At 40.3% G+C, this 21,105-nt stretch overlaps 1 protein-coding gene across 2 annotated transcripts in view; it reads right to left on the bottom strand.

Moving 5' to 3' along the window:
• Positions 1-4,494: 4,494 nt before the first annotated feature.
• Positions 4,495-21,105, bottom strand: part of LOC108802336 (sarcoplasmic/endoplasmic reticulum calcium ATPase 1) — a 22,077-nt gene continuing 5,466 nt past the window's right edge. The window contains exons 4-23 of one of the 2 annotated variants that reach the window (XM_018574200.1): positions 19,554-19,658; positions 18,655-18,793; positions 16,803-16,883; positions 16,619-16,704; positions 16,223-16,520; positions 15,962-16,128; positions 15,741-15,829; positions 15,113-15,215; positions 13,965-14,096; positions 12,633-12,758; positions 12,092-12,310; positions 11,451-11,786; positions 11,114-11,334; positions 10,681-10,883; positions 10,500-10,585; positions 10,155-10,288; positions 9,943-10,060; positions 8,874-8,991; positions 8,392-8,435; positions 4,495-5,053 (exon numbers count right to left, since the gene is read on the bottom strand). In XM_018574200.1, coding sequence (XP_018429702.1) covers positions 8,431-8,435; positions 8,874-8,991; positions 9,943-10,060; positions 10,155-10,288; positions 10,500-10,585; positions 10,681-10,883; positions 11,114-11,334; positions 11,451-11,786; positions 12,092-12,310; positions 12,633-12,758; positions 13,965-14,096; positions 15,113-15,215; positions 15,741-15,829; positions 15,962-16,128; positions 16,223-16,520; positions 16,619-16,704; positions 16,803-16,883; positions 18,655-18,793; positions 19,554-19,658 — 2,766 coding nt within the window. In that variant the 3' untranslated portion in view covers positions 4,495-5,053; positions 8,392-8,430. The remainder of the gene's footprint in view (positions 5,054-8,391; positions 8,436-8,873; positions 8,992-9,942; positions 10,061-10,154; positions 10,289-10,499; positions 10,586-10,680; positions 10,884-11,113; positions 11,335-11,450; positions 11,787-12,091; positions 12,311-12,632; positions 12,759-13,964; positions 14,097-15,112; positions 15,216-15,740; positions 15,830-15,961; positions 16,129-16,222; positions 16,521-16,618; positions 16,705-16,802; positions 16,884-18,654; positions 18,794-19,553; positions 19,659-21,105) is intronic. The other variant, XM_018574199.1, reaches the window with a different exon arrangement.

Genomic DNA, 21,105 nt, shown 5'->3' with positions numbered 1-21,105 from the left:
TGCTTTTTCTTACCGCCATTAATATTCATGTTTCTGAGGTAAATTTGGTGCTTTTTCTTACCACCATTAATATTCATGCTTATGTGGTAAATTTGGCTCATTTTTCTATTGGCAGTTCTTACCTCCAATATTCATGTGTATGAGGTAAATTTGGTGTTTTTTTTTTCTATGGGTGGTCCTTTAATCCATTAATATTTATGTCCTGAAAAATGTATTTTTTATTAGGTATTATCTTTCAAGCTAATTTGTATACATTTTTAATTTAAAGCTTGCCAAACGAAGGGTTTGCTTTTCAGGAAGTCCCCTTGCTCCCCCAACATGAATGGCTTTAGAAGGGCATTGTAAACAAACTGATACTTCGGTCCGCCATGCATTCGGGAGGCTCTGGTGATGTCATCGCGCCTCAAGGCTGCCCCCTGGGATAGCTGCGTGCTTGAAATCCTTTTGCAATCGGCTGAAGTGCGTTCCCCCAGGAATTGGAGCAAGGCACGGTCATGTCACCTGTGCCTTTTGGAAGCGGAGCAAACACAGGCCAATGCATATAACCATTTCCGGCCGATCTGTTTGTTTACAAACAGATCGGCGCGGCACATTTACATGTGCACATTGCACATTGCGCTGTACATGTTACATATCGCTGCGAACATCGCAGTGAGAGCAATAATTCTAGGGTCATCAATCACTGATAACACTAAACTGATGAGCGTTAAAAGCTTTTAAAGTGCCGGCTGTGGTCAATTTTGGGTATAATAGTTTTTTGCGATGCAGCGGGTGTGCAAAATGTTAAAGCTTGACATGTTTGGTGTCTACTTACCCGACGTGACCCCGTCTGTTATATTTTACCAAAAAATTGGGTAATAATAAACGTTTTATAACATAACGTAGGGATAACAGATTTATTTTCAAAATTTTCTGTACTTTCTTCATTATATAGTAAAAAAAAAAAACCCACAGTGGTGATTAAATACCACCAAAAGAAAGCTCTATCTGTCCCCAAAAAATGGTATAACATTTATTTCAGTGCAGCATTGCATGACGGAATAAATGTGAGTTAAAGTACCGCAGCGCTGAACACTGAAAAATGGCCGGGACAGGAAGGGGGTATAAACACCCCGGTCAGCAAGTGGTTAAAGGAAATTCTCTTTTTTTATTGTTACCCTTTAAGTGATGCTAAAATCACTGCTCCTTTAAAAATGGTATTTTGTAAAAGTTTTTTTTCATTGATTCCTGTCCCCCAGGGCAGTACCCGGACCCCCTACACCTTTTTATGGCCAATAACTTGCATATAAGCCCTCTCAAAGGCGACAATTGTTTTTGACAGTACTCCCATTGACCTGCATTGAGTTTGAATTCAAACTTTTTGGATGTTCTGAAGTTCGAATTCGAACTGAACACGGGCCTGTTCAGCTCATCACTATTCAAGAAGTGACGGGCTGAGGGAAGGCAGCACTCACTACATAAAAGGGATTTTTTACAAGTAAGCTTTGATCGTATTATCAGACACAACTCTAGTATGTATTCCTATTAAAATCCTGATGATATAACAGGAGAGTACAGGGGTAGGCAAATTAATATGGAACTCAGGAGCCAATCCCTGAGCCGGGAGGACTTTTTTTATGGGCCAGCCACATTGATATCAACTAGAGAAAACCTCAGAAGTTGGGTGCCAGCTGTATTTTGTAAGTCGCATTGGCTGCCTGACTCCTGGGATTTGTCCAGCCCCGGAATAGTATATGCCGGGACTTTAGAGCTCTATTAACCTCCCTGGAGGTCTGATTATCTCAGTTTTTTTTTCTATTTTATTTTCGTTTTTTTTCTCTCTATATTTTTTACTTTTAAATTTCCCGCCGGTTCTGCCCCCCTGCGACGCAAGGGACCGAACCCGGAAGACAGATGCCGGCATCGGCTGGAGAACACAGCGGGGCTCGTGAACAAGGCAAGTGACGCTACTGTGTAATCCCGAGTGTGGCTAGTGACGCTACTGTTTAATCCCGTATGTGGCTCGGGGTTACGGCTTTTGGTACTGAAAATTAACCCCCGAGCCACACTAAGGAATACCGCCAGGAAGGTTAATAAATAAAGATTAAAAGAAAAACAATGAGATGGTAGTTTCTCTAGATTCCATAGTAGTGCCTACAGACAGTAGGTGGAGTATGGCTGTGCTCACATGATTCAGCTGCCAAACTACATTGTTCTAGACGTGCAAATTCACATCCGGTGAGCTTACATGTATAAATCCATGGAATACAGCAGGCACTGGCTCAGATGGAGATTAAAGAATAGCTACCAGCCAGGAAAATCTGTCCCAGCCAATCAGTTCTTCCCCTGAAGAGGTTCAACCAGTAGACGTCTAGGGAGGCTTATAGACAATGCGGATATACCCAAATCTGACAGCTGAGTCCGGCAAACATTCCCAAATAAAGTACAAATGGGGCATTTTTAATACAGACCTGAAAACACTGATCAGAATTCCGTTTTCTTCAATCCCTTTAAGCCAATACAAATCTTATGTGAGTGATGGATGTAGCTTTAACAAGCGTTGAGCAAGCCTCTGCAAGGATCCTGGAAACTATTGGGCTGAACTCTGCAGATCTTAACTCAATATTTGGCATATATCTGCTGAATGTGATGCTCTTTAGGCTGCCATTTAAAGTGTATCTCTAGGCACAACCAAGTTTTGGGTTAGATTCAGTTTTGGATATATTCAGGAAGGTTTAGACCCTCTCTTGCTGTCTGTGTCCCTACCGGAGAGATTCACCCCTCGATTTGTACTGGTGAGAAAGAAAGTAAGGGGAAATAAAAAATGTGCTTCTTTTTTATTTGCTTCCTTTTTGTTTGGTAACTAGACCATTGGACATGTTTTGTTATAGCTGTTAGATAGGTGCAAAATAAACCAGTTGATCCTTCCAGAAATCTTGTAAACTGATCACTTCCTGTGCTGCTTGCGTTGCACTGTTATCAGATACATCGTTCTCAGCCACCTCTTTGAACTAGGAAACCCCTCTCCCCTATTTTACGGAGAAGAGTTTATAGGGAGATGTTCCTATTCTTTTCCTAGTGTGACATCACTGCTCCTCCATGGGTCCAGTATGATGAGAGAGTGTTTCTACCCTAGGACAGGAAGTGTGTTACTGGCAGGCTCAGCATGTGAAAATAAAGGAAAGAAGCCACCACATCTAAAGACTGGTAAGCTGCAATATATTACATTTTGTTCTTTGTCGTAGATATGTTTGTTCTGTTTATATTTATATTGATGTTCATACCCTGTTTCCCTGAAAATAAGACCTACCCCAAAAATAAGACCTAGTACTATTTTTGGGAATTGCTAAAATATAAGACCTACCCCGAAAATAAGACCTAGTTGTGACCAGTCCCAGGGCCGGTGGTGGCATAAGGGGGAACCTGAAGAGCCGCGGGAGAGAATCAGCGGTGCCAATGAAGCCAGCACTAGAGGAAGTGAGGCGGCAGTGGAGGGAGCAGAGCCGCATAAGCTGATGTTTCCTCTATAGCGCCGGTTCCTGTCACAGGCGGAGTGATACCAAATGCACTCCGCCGGTGAGGAATCAATATTGAAAGTGTGCTTCGCTCATTCCGGTTACCAAATTGCTCTTGGAAAGGTACGGCACCCCCTGATTGCCCTGATCACCCTATTATTAACTTTGCCATTTTGGATTATTTCATTTGGATTTGCATTAACCTTGGATTGTTATACATTAAAAAAATAAATAAGACCTACCCTGAAAATAAGACCTAGTGTGTTTTTTTTTTAGTCAAAAAAAATATAAGACAGTGTCTTATTTTCGAGGAAAAAACACGGTACATACAGTACACACACACCATAACATTTTGCTATATTTAAACCAGTGGTTCTCAACCTGTGTAACCTCAGGACCCACATTTGTCCTTAGTCATTTAGTTGCGACCCAAGTCGCATTGCAATGGAACACACAGCATTGTGGTACCGCGTGTTTCGGTGCGCTGTGGGTGGGGGGTGCGTTTGGGATGCCATTCAAAAGATCCACCGAGTCTCCATACCTTACGAGAGCTGGAGTTGAGCCTTAGCCTGGGGTCCAGTGTGGGCTGCTGTGCTATGATTGAGCTCCATCCATATGTTCAATACTTGAACAGCTCCCTTGCGTGCCCTGTAGAGGTGTCGGGAGCCACAATGTTACATCACTCCGGTCCAGACACCTCTACAGGACATGCAAGGGAGTTGTACGTATGGATGGAGCTCCCTCACGGCCATAGCCCCAGCCCATCCCACCTCAAGCAGACACTCGGCATCGGGCAGCATATTTTGAAAGGCTGCTTGGCGAGAGAACAGACAGGAGGAGGCTGAGGAGCCTCTCACCTAGCCAAGTGGGAAGCCCACGGCGACCCACTGACACGACCCACCAGTTGAGAACCAAGGATTTAAACTATATAAACTATAAATGCAGTAAACATATTCTGCATGGACCACAGTGTAATAACACAGACAACAGACATGAGTTTAACTTATTGTTTAATTTTAATAAATAGCTAGAACAGTTTTCCTTTGGTTTTCTCGCTTCCATTTGTTTTCTTTGCTACAAGCTGCAACTCCCACAGAGGGCTGGGGACAAGATAACATGATGCTGCGATTTACAAAACACTGGCTTGGTAACTTTCACTGATGGAGGAGACACTGGGGGGAAAGAAAAGGCATTCTTAGTCCTGGTATACTCCAGCTGGGTGATATTTTCCTTCACTTGTACGCGGAATAATTGAGGCGTGACAGGGAGGGAGTGCTATAAAAAGGGGCAAAATTGGAAGCACAACTTTGAAGGCACTTGGAAAAAAAAAAACAAAACAGAAAAACAGCCCATCGATAACCCAGCCCTTGCCGTCGGACCTGGTGGACACCAGGAGGTAAGGGCTTTGGTAAGACGGATGGAAGGTTGGCAGTGATGTGTTTCAGAATATCGAGTTGAGACATCAGAAAGGGACAGTGTAACAGAAAGTCTTAATGGAGGTTTGGGCTGATATCTGACTTATTTCAGTAAAAAGCTGAATTCCTTTTACTGTGGTTTTTCTGTCAAGAAAGGAAGAGAAAACAAATGATTAGAGACTTGCAGTGTACTTTAAACCAAAGCAGTTGTTTAATTTCTTGTACTGGGATGTGCATCTCACAGAAAGCTTTTTCAAGTGTTTGGTATGCAAGACTTTATTAGGAACTGTTTAATTTAAAGGTCAACTACACCCAAAACTGATATTTTTTTTAAGCGGACCTGCACTAAAAAACTGAAGATTTGCTGTCTTATAAGTAACATCTAGAAATGTGCCTGAGCATGATGCTGAAATATTCAACTTTTGTTTCTTTTTTGGATTCCTTTTGGAAATAAGAGCACTTCCTGTGCCTAGTCCCTCCTGTACCTTGAGCCTCATAGCTTTATGTTTGCAGTGGGACCATTGAAGTCACTGCTGCCTCTGACCGCTAGTGTTACCACATTGGTGCTTAGATTTGGTGAAGTTATCACTGTGCTGCTCACTGTTCTCCTTGCTGGACAGGAAGCTGTACCTGGGGACCGGGATTCCCCTGTTTCTGGTTTATCCAATATGTGAATTTGTGCTAAATCTACCCCTCCTGCTGTTTCTTTAATATTAATACCCCATCAGTAAATCAGCAGCTCTGACTTGAAGAAGCACAGTCCTTTGCATCTACCAAGAAGGCCGCCTTATTACAGAGACTGATTTAATAGATTAGCTAAGCATGTTCACTTTGCAAGGGAATTTTTACTTAGCTTAGTGAATGAGGTGAAATGGTACTGAGTCCTTTCATCTAATATGCCATCTAATATGCCATGGGGTTGTTTTTTTTTTCGTTTTTTTTTCATTTTTCTTGCATATTTTTTGCAAAGTGAATTATCACCATATTCATTAAGGTAAGTGGAAACTCCCTTGCAAAGTGAACACACTTTATTGCTTCACTAAATCAGCCACACAGTATGACAGAAGGCAGGACACATCAGGAATAGGGAAAAGATCAGCTGCTGGGGAGTCTACAGGTAATTCTAGTGACTAATCCTTTGTCCTCTGCTGCCAAGTTGAATCATATGCTGGCTTCCTATATTTCCCAGGAATTCCACGGGCAATAAATTCCCCCCAGAATTATCGGTTCCGCCCGGTACCCAACAGCCATTACAAAGCCAAGTAATGATGTCACACTCGTGAAATAGATTCACGCAAATGTGCAGTAGACAAACAAATCCTGCAGCAGAGTGACACCTTCTATATGGCTTTTTTGGAAAAGATGGGAGGTGGGTTTAGAGTCGCAATCTGCAGGAAAATCTCTTTGTTTGAGTCACCAAAAGATTTAAGAAACTAGTTGGCGATTCATCTTACCATGCCTGCCACAAAAGTGAAATGATTCATATGTTATTTAAATGGTTATGTTTTGCAACCTAGCAGAAAATATTTTAAAATGATCTAAGGCAGCCATATACACAGCGTACATTATATATTAGAGATGTTCAGATACCAAGTACCGTACTCGGTACAAGTACAAGTCAGTGGCATCACAAGGGAGGGGCGGGGGGTGCGGCCCGCACCCGGGTGCCACCATTGGAGGGGTGACACCAAAATGACTGACAGTCATTTTGGTGTCACCCCTTATGGAATGTCGAGCACTCAGTCACGGACCGAGAGCCCGACAGTGTCAGGAGAGAGAAGGGGACCCGGCGGCATACCTTATCCCGCCGAGTGAACGTCCCCTCCTCTCTCTGCCGGCGTCCATCACCAAAATGGCCACCGGCAGGCGTCAAAAAGACCACCGCGCATGCGGTAAGGAGCACACGGAGCTCCCGGGATTTGTACATCTCTGTTTTATTGTATGATTTTGTTTTTATAAATATAACTAAAGGGATGCACTGATACCATTTTTTCAAGTACGAGTACTGATACTTGTCCAAGTCCTCACAGATACGAGTACTGATACATTTTTGTTTATTGTCATGTGACCGTTTTTCTAAAACAATACAGACTAATGATTTCAGGACAGTGGTGGAGCGTCAGAGCCCGGTCCCAGCTGCAACTGCCGCCACCCTGGTAGTTCAAGGATCAGCACTGATATCTGAACTGGTATCTGAGCATCCTTATTATATATTAGCTGTATTGCCTGCAGTAACCAATCCTAAGTTCCCAACATGATTTAATAATACTTGTTAGAGAAGTGAAATAATTATTTGGCTGATCTGGGAAACACAGGCAGTGAACCTTTTCAGCCACGCGCAGCAATTTGTACTTTAGTAATATACCTAACTTACCTGGAAGCAGAGATCCGCATCCCATCAACTGAACTGTATTTTTTTATCATGACAACAGAAACAAATGATACTTTTTTGAGAACAAAAAAGTCTCCCACTTAACATATTTTGAAACAAACTCAACAATCCATCTTTTTGTACTCAAAACTTGGTTTTGAATCTGCCCAATTACCTTTTTTTGGTTGTACAAAAATAAAGCTGACAGCAAGTACATATGATACAATTTTTGTACCATATGATTGCTGAGAAATTGACATTTGCAACAAACATAGATGTCGAAGACATTGCCTTGTGCTGTGTGTATGCCTAGATCACAGATTGTAGAACAGGCCACGTTGCTTTTCAGTTCTTATAATGGTTGTATAATGACATGAGAGACAGAATAGATGTGAACTTGAAATAAATGGCACATAGCGTAGATAATGAAGAAAACTAGACAAATGGGAAATCCCAGACAGCAGAGAGAAGAGGAATAGGTATGATCAGAGCATTGTTAATCATTTCAGTCTGGATAAGGTGTTTCTATGGAAGGGAGTTATTGTTTTAATTACAAGTTTTAGTGAACAGTTTAGTCGTGTATTGTTTTGTGGAAAATATGTAAAGGTTCAGTTTGAATTGCAATTTATTGTGTTGGGAGTTTGAAGTGTCTACTGCTTTAGTAGCAGGGCCGGATTAATAGCATCATGGACCTGGTGCTGTTGGTCAGTTGGACGGGAAGCAGCAGAGGCTGCTCTCTAATTAGGCAGCCACATATTCCTCACTGGTGCCCCATGAGCCGCCGGTCCCTCTGCCTGATTGTGTTCAGCCCAGATTGCCATCAGGCATACTGAGGCGATCTGAGCCGTCCGGGCCTATTTTCAGTGGTGGGCCTGGAGCAGGCGCTATAGTAGCCCCTATGTTAATACGGCCCTGTGTAGTAGATGTGCTACGAATAGGAACTGGGTGACGAAACAGACAAGACTTATTTGGAAGACATATTGTAAATGGCAATAAGTTAGGTTACAAATGACAGACAATGGAGCAGCACAAAAAGGTGAATGAATAAGGGTAACCGCATGCAGATGATAAAGACAAGAATTCTGTCAATACATGCAATGTAATGGGATACCTGTTAAACAACAACAACAGGGAAGTGGTAAGGAAAGATTTATCCTATGGGAGAGGATAGAAAAATACTGGTTTAATATGAAGACATTTAATGGAAATGGTCATTAGTTGTTTGTATAACTTAACAAGACTTAGCATTCAAACAGTGATACATTTGCTCCTGTATGTACAAAAAAAAAAGACCTTTCTGGCCTTAACATACTTTATGTTTATCTTGATCTATAATATTCAAATGTATCAGCATAAAAATGCATGGATTCTTTTATCACTGTTTGATTTTATTGCACTTCTGGATAAGCTCTTCAAGGAACTGATCAATAATAGTGAAACAATGATAGGAGGATATTGTTTAGGTGACACGAATCCTTCAGGTATGGACAACTGTTGCTGAATATTGTGATTTGGTGATTTTGCCCAATATGAATGTTACAGATCAGGTTTCTATAAGTCACCATTGCTACAAATTAAAATGATTGTACTTACCTTCAAGGTAGTTACGGGCAACGAATTTCAAAAGCTCATCAATTAGGATGACAGGGAAGGACATCTTTAGTACAACAAGCCACTTAGTCACATCTAGAGGTGTTAACTTGAAGATCATCTGAGGGATGGATAAAAAAAACCAGAATGAGGCAATGTCCTGTAGGATCTGTAATAATTGTCTGAACTCATGCGAATAGCAATTCATTAATAAGGAACATTTTGTTTTTAACTTGCAAGACTAATACGTGTTTGAAAATACTCTTACTCTGCAACTTTGAACGAAATATAGCTCTGGTTTCATATTAAAAGGAAAATAGCAGGTTCTTCTTGATATATAATCCTTTATATATAAATCTTTTTATATCATTCTGAATCTGATTCAAGCAAGATGTTGGATCCTTGGCAGGTTCACCAACTTGTTCACCTTTTTGCAGGATGGGATTTATATGTAATTGGAACAATGACTGGGAAAGATAGGTGCATGTAATTGATAAATGGTTTTCTTTTCTAGACATTATATTGTAAATGATGTGTTATGTGTAACAGGATTACACTTTAAGAACATTAGTTAAAGTCAAGATGAATTATTTCCGATATCTACCATTTCTTATTGTACTGTATTACTCCCCTGCTCGCCTATACGCGAGGAGGTATACAGCCCTGCCTCGAGAAACTGGTTTCCTCGGGTATATCAAGTGATTATGTACATGACACCTATCTCTTATCCGATATACAGTAATGCCACGGACTTTGGCCGGAGACGGCAGGTCCGTGCTTGTCACGTGTTTCCTCTAGCCTTCTCTCTTGCTACTTTACCCTCCTAATATTGTATGTATCGTCCTTTAATTGGAAGTATATTGCTGTGATGTTGCCATGTCTGTGTATGGATATCCCTGTTTCTTAAAATAAAGAATTTGAAAACAAAAATAAAGATTAATTGAATATATGCTGTAAAAACTCACACAGTCTATTATTTCTTAGCTAAATGATACTTATTATACAGTATTATAATCAGTGCCTATAGCCTGGTCTTCCTTTTATTTTATGAAACTTAAAGACTTCTACTCACAGGCAGAGGGTCAACATAGAGGATAAGGAAGTGGAGGGACATGGAGAGGCAGATGGAGCCCAGCAGCCACATGTTGGACCATGGGGGCATTCTGATCAGAGACTGGTTCTCTGAAAGACTGTAAGAAGTAAAAAAGAAAATAAGGTCTCTTTGTGTCCTGTTATTATCCAAGGATATACTGTGAGAAAACAGAAAAGAAAAAAAAAACTTACCTGTTCAGAGCATTGCACATCTCAATTGTGACCAACACAGACAGGGCCATGGTCATTGGAACTGGAGACTCAAAGATTTCACATTCATGACCATCAAAGTCAGGATTGTCTTCTGTGCACTGCATGAAGTGGCTCTGGAGGTAGAAAGGTAGTCGGAAAAATTGCTTAACATTCCATAAAATAACAATATTCAAGCTGAAGCTTTTCATATATTTCCTCCGTTAAAGTTTTCTTCAATTAGTAATGTAGAGGTATACATTCCACAGTGACAAAAACCGTCTTTGTAGAAATCATATTATAATATGTAAAGTATTTGTGAAAGGAAAAACAGAAACATATCCTCACCAGTTGGTAGAAAGTGACCTGAGGTCCATCTTCAGCAGACATAAACCACCAGACAGCAGCAGCAACAGTGGCTGCACCAACATAACCTGCAATTTATATGGTTATTAGCACAAAGACTTATGACAAAAGAACAAAAAAAAAAGCAAACTGCTCACTTTAAATACAAAACAATGCACCATACCTCCAATAGCCATGTAACGGAAGAAGAGCCATCCGCTGATGAGGGGCTCCTTGGGGCTACGTGGTGCTCTGTCCATGATGTCCAGATCAGGGGGGTTGAAGCCCAGGGCTGTGGCAGGCAGACCATCTGTGACCAGGTTCACCCAGAGCAGTTGTACGGGGATCAAAGCCTCAGGCAGACCCAGAGCAGCAGTCAGGAAGATACTGTTTGAGACAAAAATATGGACTTAGAAGTGGAGTTTCCAATTAAAATATTTGAGCACTGCAAATTCTAAGCAGCATAGTGACTTAGTGTGATGGGTGAACCAAAGTGTTACAAAATAGGTTCTAAACATGACTTGACAATTAGCCCTTTATTTGGACCAAAACTTGGAGTCTCATTTAAATCTCTAAAAGCATCCCTCGGACATAGTGTCTGAAACTGAAAAACTCACCAGACGACCTCTCCTACGTTGGAGGAAATGAGGTAGCGGATAAATTGCTTCATGTTGTTATAGATGGCACGGCCCTCTTCTACGGCAGACACAATGGTGGAGAAGTTATCATCAGCCAACACCATCTCTGAGGCTGACTTAGCCACAGCGGTACCAGAGCCCATAGCAATACCAATCTCAGCCTTCTTCAGAGCTGGGGCATCATTTACACCGTCACCAGTCTGGCAGAAGAAGGTAATATATAATGTTAACATTTTTACAGCAGAGACATTCGGTTCATGAAATCTGTCAGAAGGAATGACGTGTTCAAAAATCTCCATATCATTTATTCACATACCATAGCTGTAATCTCATCGAAGGATTGCAGGAACTCTACAATCTTGGACTTGTGAGATGGCTCGACTCTGGCAAAGCAGGAAGCACGCTTGCAGGCTTCCCTCTGTTCTGCAGGAGGCAGATCATCAAACTCACGACCAGTGAAGGCACGGTTTGACACATCTTCATTCTCACCAAAGATGCCAATACGACGGCAGATGGCAATAGCTGTGCCCTTGTTGTCACCAGTGATCATGATGACACGGATGCCAGCCTCACGGCAAAGCTGGATGGAGCCAGCAACCTCTTTACGTGGGGGATCCAGCATACCTACACATCCAACAAAGGTCAGGTCAACCTGTGGAATAAAAGTTGAATTAGCTGCAGCAGTAATGTGATAACTTTGCATTTGAACAGAGGACAGGTTCTACTATGAGATACTAATGAGCTGGCATGTAGATGAGTTAATTTTTAGATTTTTAATGGTGTGGCTTTTTATTGGCTATGACTTATTTTGAGGTATTCTTTGTGCTTGTGACTCCTGAAAGTTCTCTACAGACACGAGTCTGTTATTGGGAGAGCATATATTGTCTCATGATCTTACTTACACAGTGTTAAATTGTGATATATTTTGTATATTGTGTCTCGGCATTTCCACATTACCTCATATTCAAAGAATTTGGTGGCATCTTCCAGAACCATGTCTTCCCTCTTTGGTGGAGTGTCCCTTGTGGCAAGAGCCAGACAACGCAGGGTATCTCTTCCTGTGCCCCACTCTTTGATTACACTCAAAATCTTGTCCTTGATGGCACTAGTGAGGGGTACGCGGGTTGTGCCAACACGTACATAGTTGCAACGGTCAATCACACCTTCTGGGGCACCCTATATAATAAAGAATATAGGACAAAAATTACCTTTAAAAATACGCATGAATACCCCTAAAACTAGCACTGGATGAAAATACTATGCTGTGGTATTTACCATGGCATTTTATGAGAGTACTATGTCATAAATATAAGGTATGTACACCCACGTCATTTATGTTTACACATTTTATTGCACTAAAATAGGATAATATACTAAAAATGTTACAATGCAAAAATGGCCAGTACCCTTTTTTTTAAAAAATGTTACAGGTCTTTTTTTTTTTTTAGCAAGTTCACTTGTTGTAGATACAGTATGTAAGGCTTAAAATTGATCTTACCTTCACAAACATCTTGTTGCCAACGGCAGCACGGGAAGCCTTGGCGGGTGTGCAGTAGACAGACATGGATTTTCTGTCACGTGAGAACTCAAGGGTGAATTCCTTCTTCATCAGTTGCTTGATAACCTGAGTTATAAAAAGGATAGTTTTGGTTTGTTAGGGGCCATGTTGATGCCAATTATTGCCCTTTATTTATGGCTGCTGGTAAATTAGCTATTATGTATAACTTTTTGAGTTTTTCCAGCAAGGATTTAATATCTCTGTTTTATTTAATTGATCTCATTCAGTCTAGACTATTAAAGGGAACATATCATTATTACGTCAGTTTTGTTTAACTATTGTAAGATTAACACATTAATAAAATGCTTTACACAATTTGTAATTATTTGTATAAAATCAGTTGTTTTTTTAAACAATTAATATTTAATGCAGGGTGCATCCATGACACTAAGTTGCAAAGCATGCTTGGCTTTCTAATAATAAAAACCAGCACTGCCAGCGTATCTAGAGATACCCTTTGTTAAACTGACTAAGACAGCCAGTCTTTTTGCCATAACTCAGCAATGAGAGAGGTGGCTTGTGTGTCACACTTGGTGACAGATCCTAAAATATGTGTAATCTGATCTATCCAGCTCTTCAGGTCTATTTCAGAACAGCAGTAGGTTTATAGGTCTGGCTAGGTTTATAGCAGCTGGGCTTTCTTGACAATGTATCTTTAATAGTTCATACATACTAAATGAAAAGCAAAACAAATGTAAAAATCTGGAAAATATTTTTTAAGAAATCAATAAACTTCCTTTTTTTTATTTCTTAGATGATTCCTTGCTGTACTTTAAATGCTCAGAACAGTTTCTTAAGCTTCTTAAAGGATTTTGCTTACAATAACAGGTGTTTGATATAGATGGGCGTTACATTTCTTGTACATGACAAGTCCAGGCCAGGTGTCTGGTATAGAAGGTCTCTTGAAAAACTACAGCCAACAATCTGTAAGTTACATGCTGTAATTAGCTTTCTATATTGGTAGTAAGCCGGAATAACTTGTCACAAGATGGGCAATGGCGCTGGGAAATTGAGGGTTCTATATATTTAGGTAAAAACTGGTCACTGTATCTAGCCTTGCTATTTCTCCTGTTGAATTAGTTTTATCAGCAAGTGAAAAGGTGTTTTTTGTTTCATTTATATGACTAGAAATGTAAATAAAACCTTTTCTGCCATTTTATTTCTCACAAATTAAGAAAAAGAATTAAAAGTTTTTTCCTAAGTACTGGACATGGAATGGCTAAAGGAGTGGCCAGTACTGATGGAAGGCAGAGTATATATGCTGGCACTTACAGAGTTGCAGGCATTGGCACGCTCCACTTTGGACAGGCTCTTCACTTCAGTGTTGAATACGTTCATCTTCTCAACCAGGGTTGTCAGAGCAACTTCAGTAGCTTCACCAACCTTCTCAAAAACACCCTTAGACTGGTGGAAGGAAAATATTAAGATGGTAAATTCCGAGCCAACATTTTTTAGGTGCCATCACAGCAGCCAAACAAACATGCTTGGTACATTTCTAGCTGACTCTATGTCTGAAACTACTTTAGCATTTATTAGATCAAGAAACTACTTCAAGATTTGCTTTGCAAGGTACATACTGTATAGTGTATGTACAGTGCCTGTTGGTACAAAAGGAGCTCTAAATATTTAGTTCACTCACTACATGTAATATGGTCTGTCTTCAAAAGTTACAAATATCAAATGAGCTACTTTTCATTGAGTTCCTAGCTAGCATCCTCATCTACAACAAACTATGAATTTGCATTGAGTCCCTGTCAGTGTAATGTTCCAATTGTAAATGTGCCAACAATTGTAAATATTGGAACTCTTTCCTGTACCATCAGCATTAATGTACACCTTACTTGTTTCCTATCTAATATTCTTGTGTTGTGGCTTCAATGATTTCTAAATCATTAACCCCAAACAAATGTAGACGTGAGGAACTCAGAACCTTTTCTGTCAGTCATATGCTGCATGTTTGGTCCAGATCTATGACTCAGAAGTACTGGAACCATAGGTGAAAAAAAAAAACTAGACTATTCAGGACTAGGCCAGCAATAGCAGCCTAAATGTTTCACCGCTGCTAGGGGTACTTTAAGTAATAAGGGCCCAGCCTACAGTGTTTTGCATTGCTATGAATTTTAAGAGGAGAACCTCAAGCCACAGTCTGTTAAGTGTTTTTACCTAGTCAGTTTAACCCAGCCAGCGCTACAGTAAGATAAATAAACACCGTAGCATTATGCTATGTTTCTCACTTAGTCTGAAATTTAAAATCATATTTTAATTTAGTTCATCACACTTACAGAATAGTCACTACACTTAGATTTTAGTATCCAGAGCATAGTACACAAAACTATTAGCACATGCAGTGTTAGATTAAACAGGCCAAACATACAGTAGTTGAGAGGGAAAACGTAGTGATGTTTTCTATTTGTGTTTACCTCATTAAAGTCGAGAGAAGAGTCATTGCAAAGTGCACAGATTGTGGCCAACTCCACCAAACCATCATACTGGCCAGCTTTCACAGGCTTATCATTCTTCTCACTGAGAGGACACCACAGGAAAAGAAAGGGGGGTCCAGGAAAGTATGACAGGAGAAGAGATTTGTTGAGACAGGGAGAGATGTTTTAGAGAAGGATGGAGAGGGACATAGATGTGCAGATATTCAAATAAAATGATAAAGGATATCATAAGAGAGAAGCAGTAGATATCATGGTAGAGTGAAAGAAGTGAGTTTTAATACAAGCTTAAAAGGAGATGGTGCAGAAGGGCATGGGAGGGAGAAAATTAGAGACATAGCATAACTAATTTGCTAAGTAAAGAACGGTATGGGGACATGAGAGTAGGTAATGCAAGAATAATTATTTATGCAGATGGAAAGCAAAAGCGTGCTATGTATAAAAGTGTAGGCTTCAATGTGGCACTTAGGTGCAGTAGTGCAAACGGTGCAGTGCAGAAACTCCTAGTGTTCCCTATTGTGTTGCAGTTCATACAACTATTGGTTGAAAGGTAAAATGCACTGGTAAGCAGCGATATTTATATTAAGCATTTAACTGTATTTAAACTTACACTTCTCCTTCAGGGGCATAGGTGGATCCAGTAATGGTGAATTCATTCAGGGTGCAAGAATCACCTTCAACTTTATCCATTACAAACATCTATTAAAAAAATAATCTTATGAAATATACTCTTTGTTTATTGATTTGGATGCCATATAGTTACAAAAGTGCTAATACTTGTAAGTGGATATTATATTTAGACTTGCCATAAAGGTCATTATGTATGCTTACCCTGCAGACGGACATCTGGTTGGTAGTCAGAGTACCAGTCTTATCAGAGCAGATGACTGAGGTGCAACCAAGAGTTTCTACAGAGGGCAAGCTCCTTACAATGGCATTCTTCTTGGCCATACGTCTTGTACCCAGGGCCAGACATGTGGTGATTACAGCAGGGAGACCTTTGTGTAAAGAGTAACTCTTAGTAAAATCATGTACTGCTTTAGTCTGAAAATCTATATATCCAAAAGGCACTCTAGAGAATAATGCTCTCACCTTCAGGGATGGCAGCTACAGCCAGAGCCACAGCAATCTTGAAGTAATAGATAGCTCCTTTGATCCAAGAGCCACCATGGATGGGGTCATTGAAGTGTCCAATGTTGATAAGCCATACAGCAACACAGATGAGGGAAATGACTTTGGACAGTTGCTCTCCAAACTCATCAAGTTTCTGCTGCAGGGGGGTCTTCTCCTGTTCAGTGGCTGCCATCTGATCACGAATTTTACCAATCTCAGTGTTGGGGCCAGTGGCAATGACAACACCAATGGCCTTGCCAGCTCCTACGTTGGTACCCTGAGAAAAGGGAAGAAGGTTATCAACTGTTCCACAATTCGCAACAGATGAAATGAACAAAAAACCCAGTAATAAGGGACAATGTCAAAAACACTTACGGAGAACAGCATGTTTTTCTTGTCCTGGTTGACAGCTCTGGGGTCGGGAACAACTTCTGTGTGTTTGATGACAGAGACGGACTCTCCTGTTGGAAGCAAACAGTTTATGTGAGACATTTACAGAATGAATCAACAAGTTTTCTGCAACAACAACAAAGCTTTAATCTGGAAGTGGTGTTCTTACCTGTCAGGATGGACTGGTCAATACGCAGGGTGGTGGATTTAATGCTGATCAGTCTGATGTCAGCTGGGACTTTGTCACCAACTAGGAAGGAAGGACAATTCGTACGTGAAAACCCGTGAAGAGTAACTCCATCAAAGGTAACATGTCTTTATTTCAGAAACTTTTTGCAAGGTCAAGAAATACATTCGTATCATTGTTGGCTTGTCTTTTAAACTAGCTGCAATCTTTATTAATTTTCTATCCGCTATTTTTAACCTGCTGTTTAAATCATTATTCCCCCCAAATTCAGATGTCTTAGGAGTCAGGTGGGTTTCTCATATCGCTTTGGGATTCTCATGGTGAGATCTTCTCAGCTCTGTTCTCAGCCACCTTGCGGTGGTTTCACTCCTCCCTTGGCATTTTTCATAATATAAAACAATCTAAAGAGCAGAAATCACTCATAAATGACCAGGATAAGGAGTTTAGGTCTTGAAATGTAAGCGCATAGTTCTCCCCACTGATATCCTAAAGATAATCCTGAAACCAACAAAAGCTGTAATATTTGTTTTGGGTCAACTGACCTTTTACTGACTATGGTATTTTAGACCAGAGGTTCCCAACCAGGGATCTGTATTCTGTAAGGGATGCTTTGGACATGTTCAGGGGGTTTCCCTCATTGTTAAACCTAAATTATCACTGAAATCTTACAGTTTTAGCATATATTGAACCTCATTCCATGAAAGTTTATGATCGTATCTTAGGGATGTAAAAACATAAGGGAATGCATGAAAGGTTTTAGGCAGTAGATACCTTGCCTCCTTAAATGTTTTAGAAAGGTCCTTATGTTGCCTGGAATAGTCAGTGAGGTGCATTAATCAAAACAGGAGCAGACAAAAACTATAGGAGATGTGCAAGGCAACCAACTAGCTTCTCTCTTTCATTTTCAAATCTTAACAAACTGAAGAGAGAAGCTGATTGGTTGCCGTGCATATCTGCTCCAGTTTTTGTCTGTTCCAGTGTTGATACATTCTCCCCAATGTGTGTTTTCATGATTGTTTCAATGTTTTAAATACTATTAACAGTTTAGCAAATTTAAAAATAAAGATAAACTTATAAATTCAGTATACACCAATGTTTTTGGCTGTATATATTGGATCATCATATTACCAACAATGTAATATGATAATCCATATCCATGTAGAAAAGTACATCTTGTTCTTGTTTGAGTAGAGTCCATGTGATTCAACACATTATGCAATGCACAGTTTTGCCAGTGGCCACCATGTTTCAATAGCCAGTAACATGTCGTATGCATTGCATTCAGCAAATACTTCCTTACTCTGCAGAAGCAGAGGTAGTATTAATAGAGACTGACAACCACTTGTAAATAGCGTTGTTCCCCTATTGTATATGTTATAGTGAAATACAGTGGTACCTTGGTTCACAAACTTAATTCGTTCCACGATTCTGGCCGCGAACCGAATCAAACCGTGATCAGAGCGTGATCTTGAATTTTGCCGAACTTCCTGTTCGTGAACCGAATTGTTCTCGAACAGAAGCGTTCGTGAACCGAGGTACCACTGTATAATAGTTGGTAAAAAAGTTCTTTGAAAAAGTGGCTTTGGCATTAAGGTAGTCATCTAGGTTGTGTCCATCACCCGATGCGGAGTTTGTGAACGGAAGCAACATTTTGCCGAACTTCCTGTTCGTGAACCGAATTGTTTGCGAACAGAAGCGTTCGTGAACCGAGGTACCACTGTATAATAATTGGTAAAAAAGTTATTTTAAAAGTGGCTTTGGCATTAAGGTAGTCATCTAGGTAAAATATATATGAGAAATATGTTTTTCAATATTAAGGCATAAGGATGCTCACCTGCAACTTCCACAATGTCTCCTGGCACAATCTCTCTCGCCTTAATTCTTTGGACAGATTTTCTGTCACTGCGGTAGACTTTTCCAATCTCGGGCTCATATTCCTTAAGAGCCTCAATGGCATCTTCAGCGTTTCTTTCCTAAATCACAATAAGGACTTTTTAGGAGCATTTTCATCATTTTAAAAATCGTCTTTATAATCAAATTATAAGTAATAACTCGTAAGTCAATGGTTTTAACCCCCCCCCCCCCCCCCCTTTCCTTTATCCCAGGCCTTGCCAGTAGAGAACATAGTGAATCACAATGGGGAAGTGTAGATGGAACTGTGACACTGAAAATTGATTAATCTAAATGTGTTTATGAAACTAAATCCATTGAACCCCTGGATGCTGGGAAGACCTAAATATTGATTAGGGAACCCCTTCCACAAAGGCTTATTAAGCTGTCAAGCAGTTCCATGAACTTATGGTTTTAGAGCTTATCCATGACCATTTCTCTGCATTCAACTAACTACCTGCCGATGACATAACATAGTTTACACTTCATCCTTAATTCAGCAGTGTGTTGTTTGGCTTGCTACTAAACTCCTGCATGTAGCAGCTTGGGTGCACAGTCCATATCATACAGTAATAGACATTCTCCTGCTACTCCTATCGCAATAACTAAACTGTACTTTACAAACCATGGGTCTGTTTATTCTGCTCTTTTCCATGTAAAACACTGAACAGAACAAAGCCTAAATCGGTCATTATAAAAGCTTTTAGTAAGCAGGGAAGACAACTAAGAGACATTTTTTTTTTCTTAAACCATAATTTGTCAGATTTAATTATGAACATGAACATAAATCTCAATGCGTAATCAGTAATTCTGGAGAAATCAAAGCACCGGAAGTGTACTTACCTGCCAGACTCCTACAACTGCGTTAGCGATCAAGATCAGGAGGATGACAAAGGGTTCCACAAAGGCTGTGACTGTCTCTTCACCTTCCTCAAACCAGGCCAGCACCTGAAAAAGAAGCACCGCTCATCAGGTAGGTGTTTATTTAATCTTTTACAGCACAGTGGAAACTGCCCTACGGTATTACTATTTATTGAATGCAGCATTAACCACATGGAGTATGTGTATAGATTTTGTACAGAGGGAGAGAGCTATAGAAATCCAGCACATAAAGACAGAATGATGGCAGCTGCCATTGCTGACTAGTTTTTGAAATTTTAAAGTTATTAGACTGTTATCTCAATCCTTTCGTTACTACTTAGTGAGTCTATAAATTCACTAAATCAGATTGCTAAGGGCCCTTCCATGAAAGGTTTGGTTCATTTCTGCATATGTTATGGTGATGCCTCTGTAGACTATTTCTTATAAGAATAAACTGAGTCTGTGTGATAATGTTTAATATATATACGTGTGCATTTTGACTGTTATAAAATGTGGATTGGTTCTCAAGCTTGCACATTGTTTCCTTGTTTAGGCTATACAAGAACACACCATAGCTGTAAAGATGCAAAGCCTGTCAACATATTTCTCATTGAAGCATTGCTACTTCAAATATGGCCCCCGTTATTGAGTAACCCATTGTGCATATCTTAACACGGTTCCTGTTGCATAAATCACACATATCGCCATGGCCTGCTTTACTGAGGTTCCTAGCAATTGTCCTCTAAAAGTCTGTAGACAGCAGAATCATAAAAAGCAATTTCACTTTTAATTCAGTCGTATATATAGTTAGTTTTTGCGTTTTGCACATTTTACCCTAATGGATGCGCCGCCTAGGCCAGTGTACTGCGGTTCTGAACAGCACAGTGTCACGGCAGAACCGCTGTCATTATAAACAGACTCTTGGGTTACAGTGGAGTAGATTTACAGCTATTTTATGGGGCCCTCTCATGCTTCATGCAGCTGTTGCCCTCGGAAAACACACAGCCATGCGGGGCTGTCACTCAGAGGCGGCAAGAAACTCCCACTGTCTCCCCTGACCTCCCTTCTCTCGCTGGGCCTCCTCCTGCAGTCTCCCAGCAGCTGTCTGACACTTGAGCTGGCCACTGGTCGGATCAAGTTATCTTCAAGACAAATTTAACCTGCAGAATGTGCCGCTCATTGGGGAAAGAAAAGGTCAGGGTTAGAACCCAGTTAACTCTTTCACGCTACCGGTATCACGTGTATGCTTGGGAAGCATGTGCCTGAACACAAAATATATGTTCTGGAACACCAAAGCAGACTTTTAGACTACAAAGGGCGTGGATCCTTATTTTGTGTTGGGCTAACAAGTGGCCCAAAATGTTGGTTATTTATTGTAATAAACCTGTGCCATTATTTCTGGGTGTTTGTTGAAAGTTCTCACATGTCTTAGGTGTAATGCTTTATACTTTTTGTTGAATGCAGACTGTTACTCTATGTTACACACGATGTAGTACATTTACATCCAGGTTAGGTATGTTTTCTATTCTTGTGT

Source organism: Nanorana parkeri, unplaced genomic scaffold (genome assembly GCF_000935625.1).
Source record: "Nanorana parkeri isolate BGI_ZX_2015 unplaced genomic scaffold, ASM93562v1 scaffold2805, whole genome shotgun sequence".
NCBI classification, from domain to species: Eukaryota; Metazoa; Chordata; class Amphibia; order Anura; family Dicroglossidae; genus Nanorana; species Nanorana parkeri.
The sequence above is the reverse complement of the archived record's forward strand: the minus strand, read 5'-3'. Positions and strand labels throughout refer to the sequence as shown.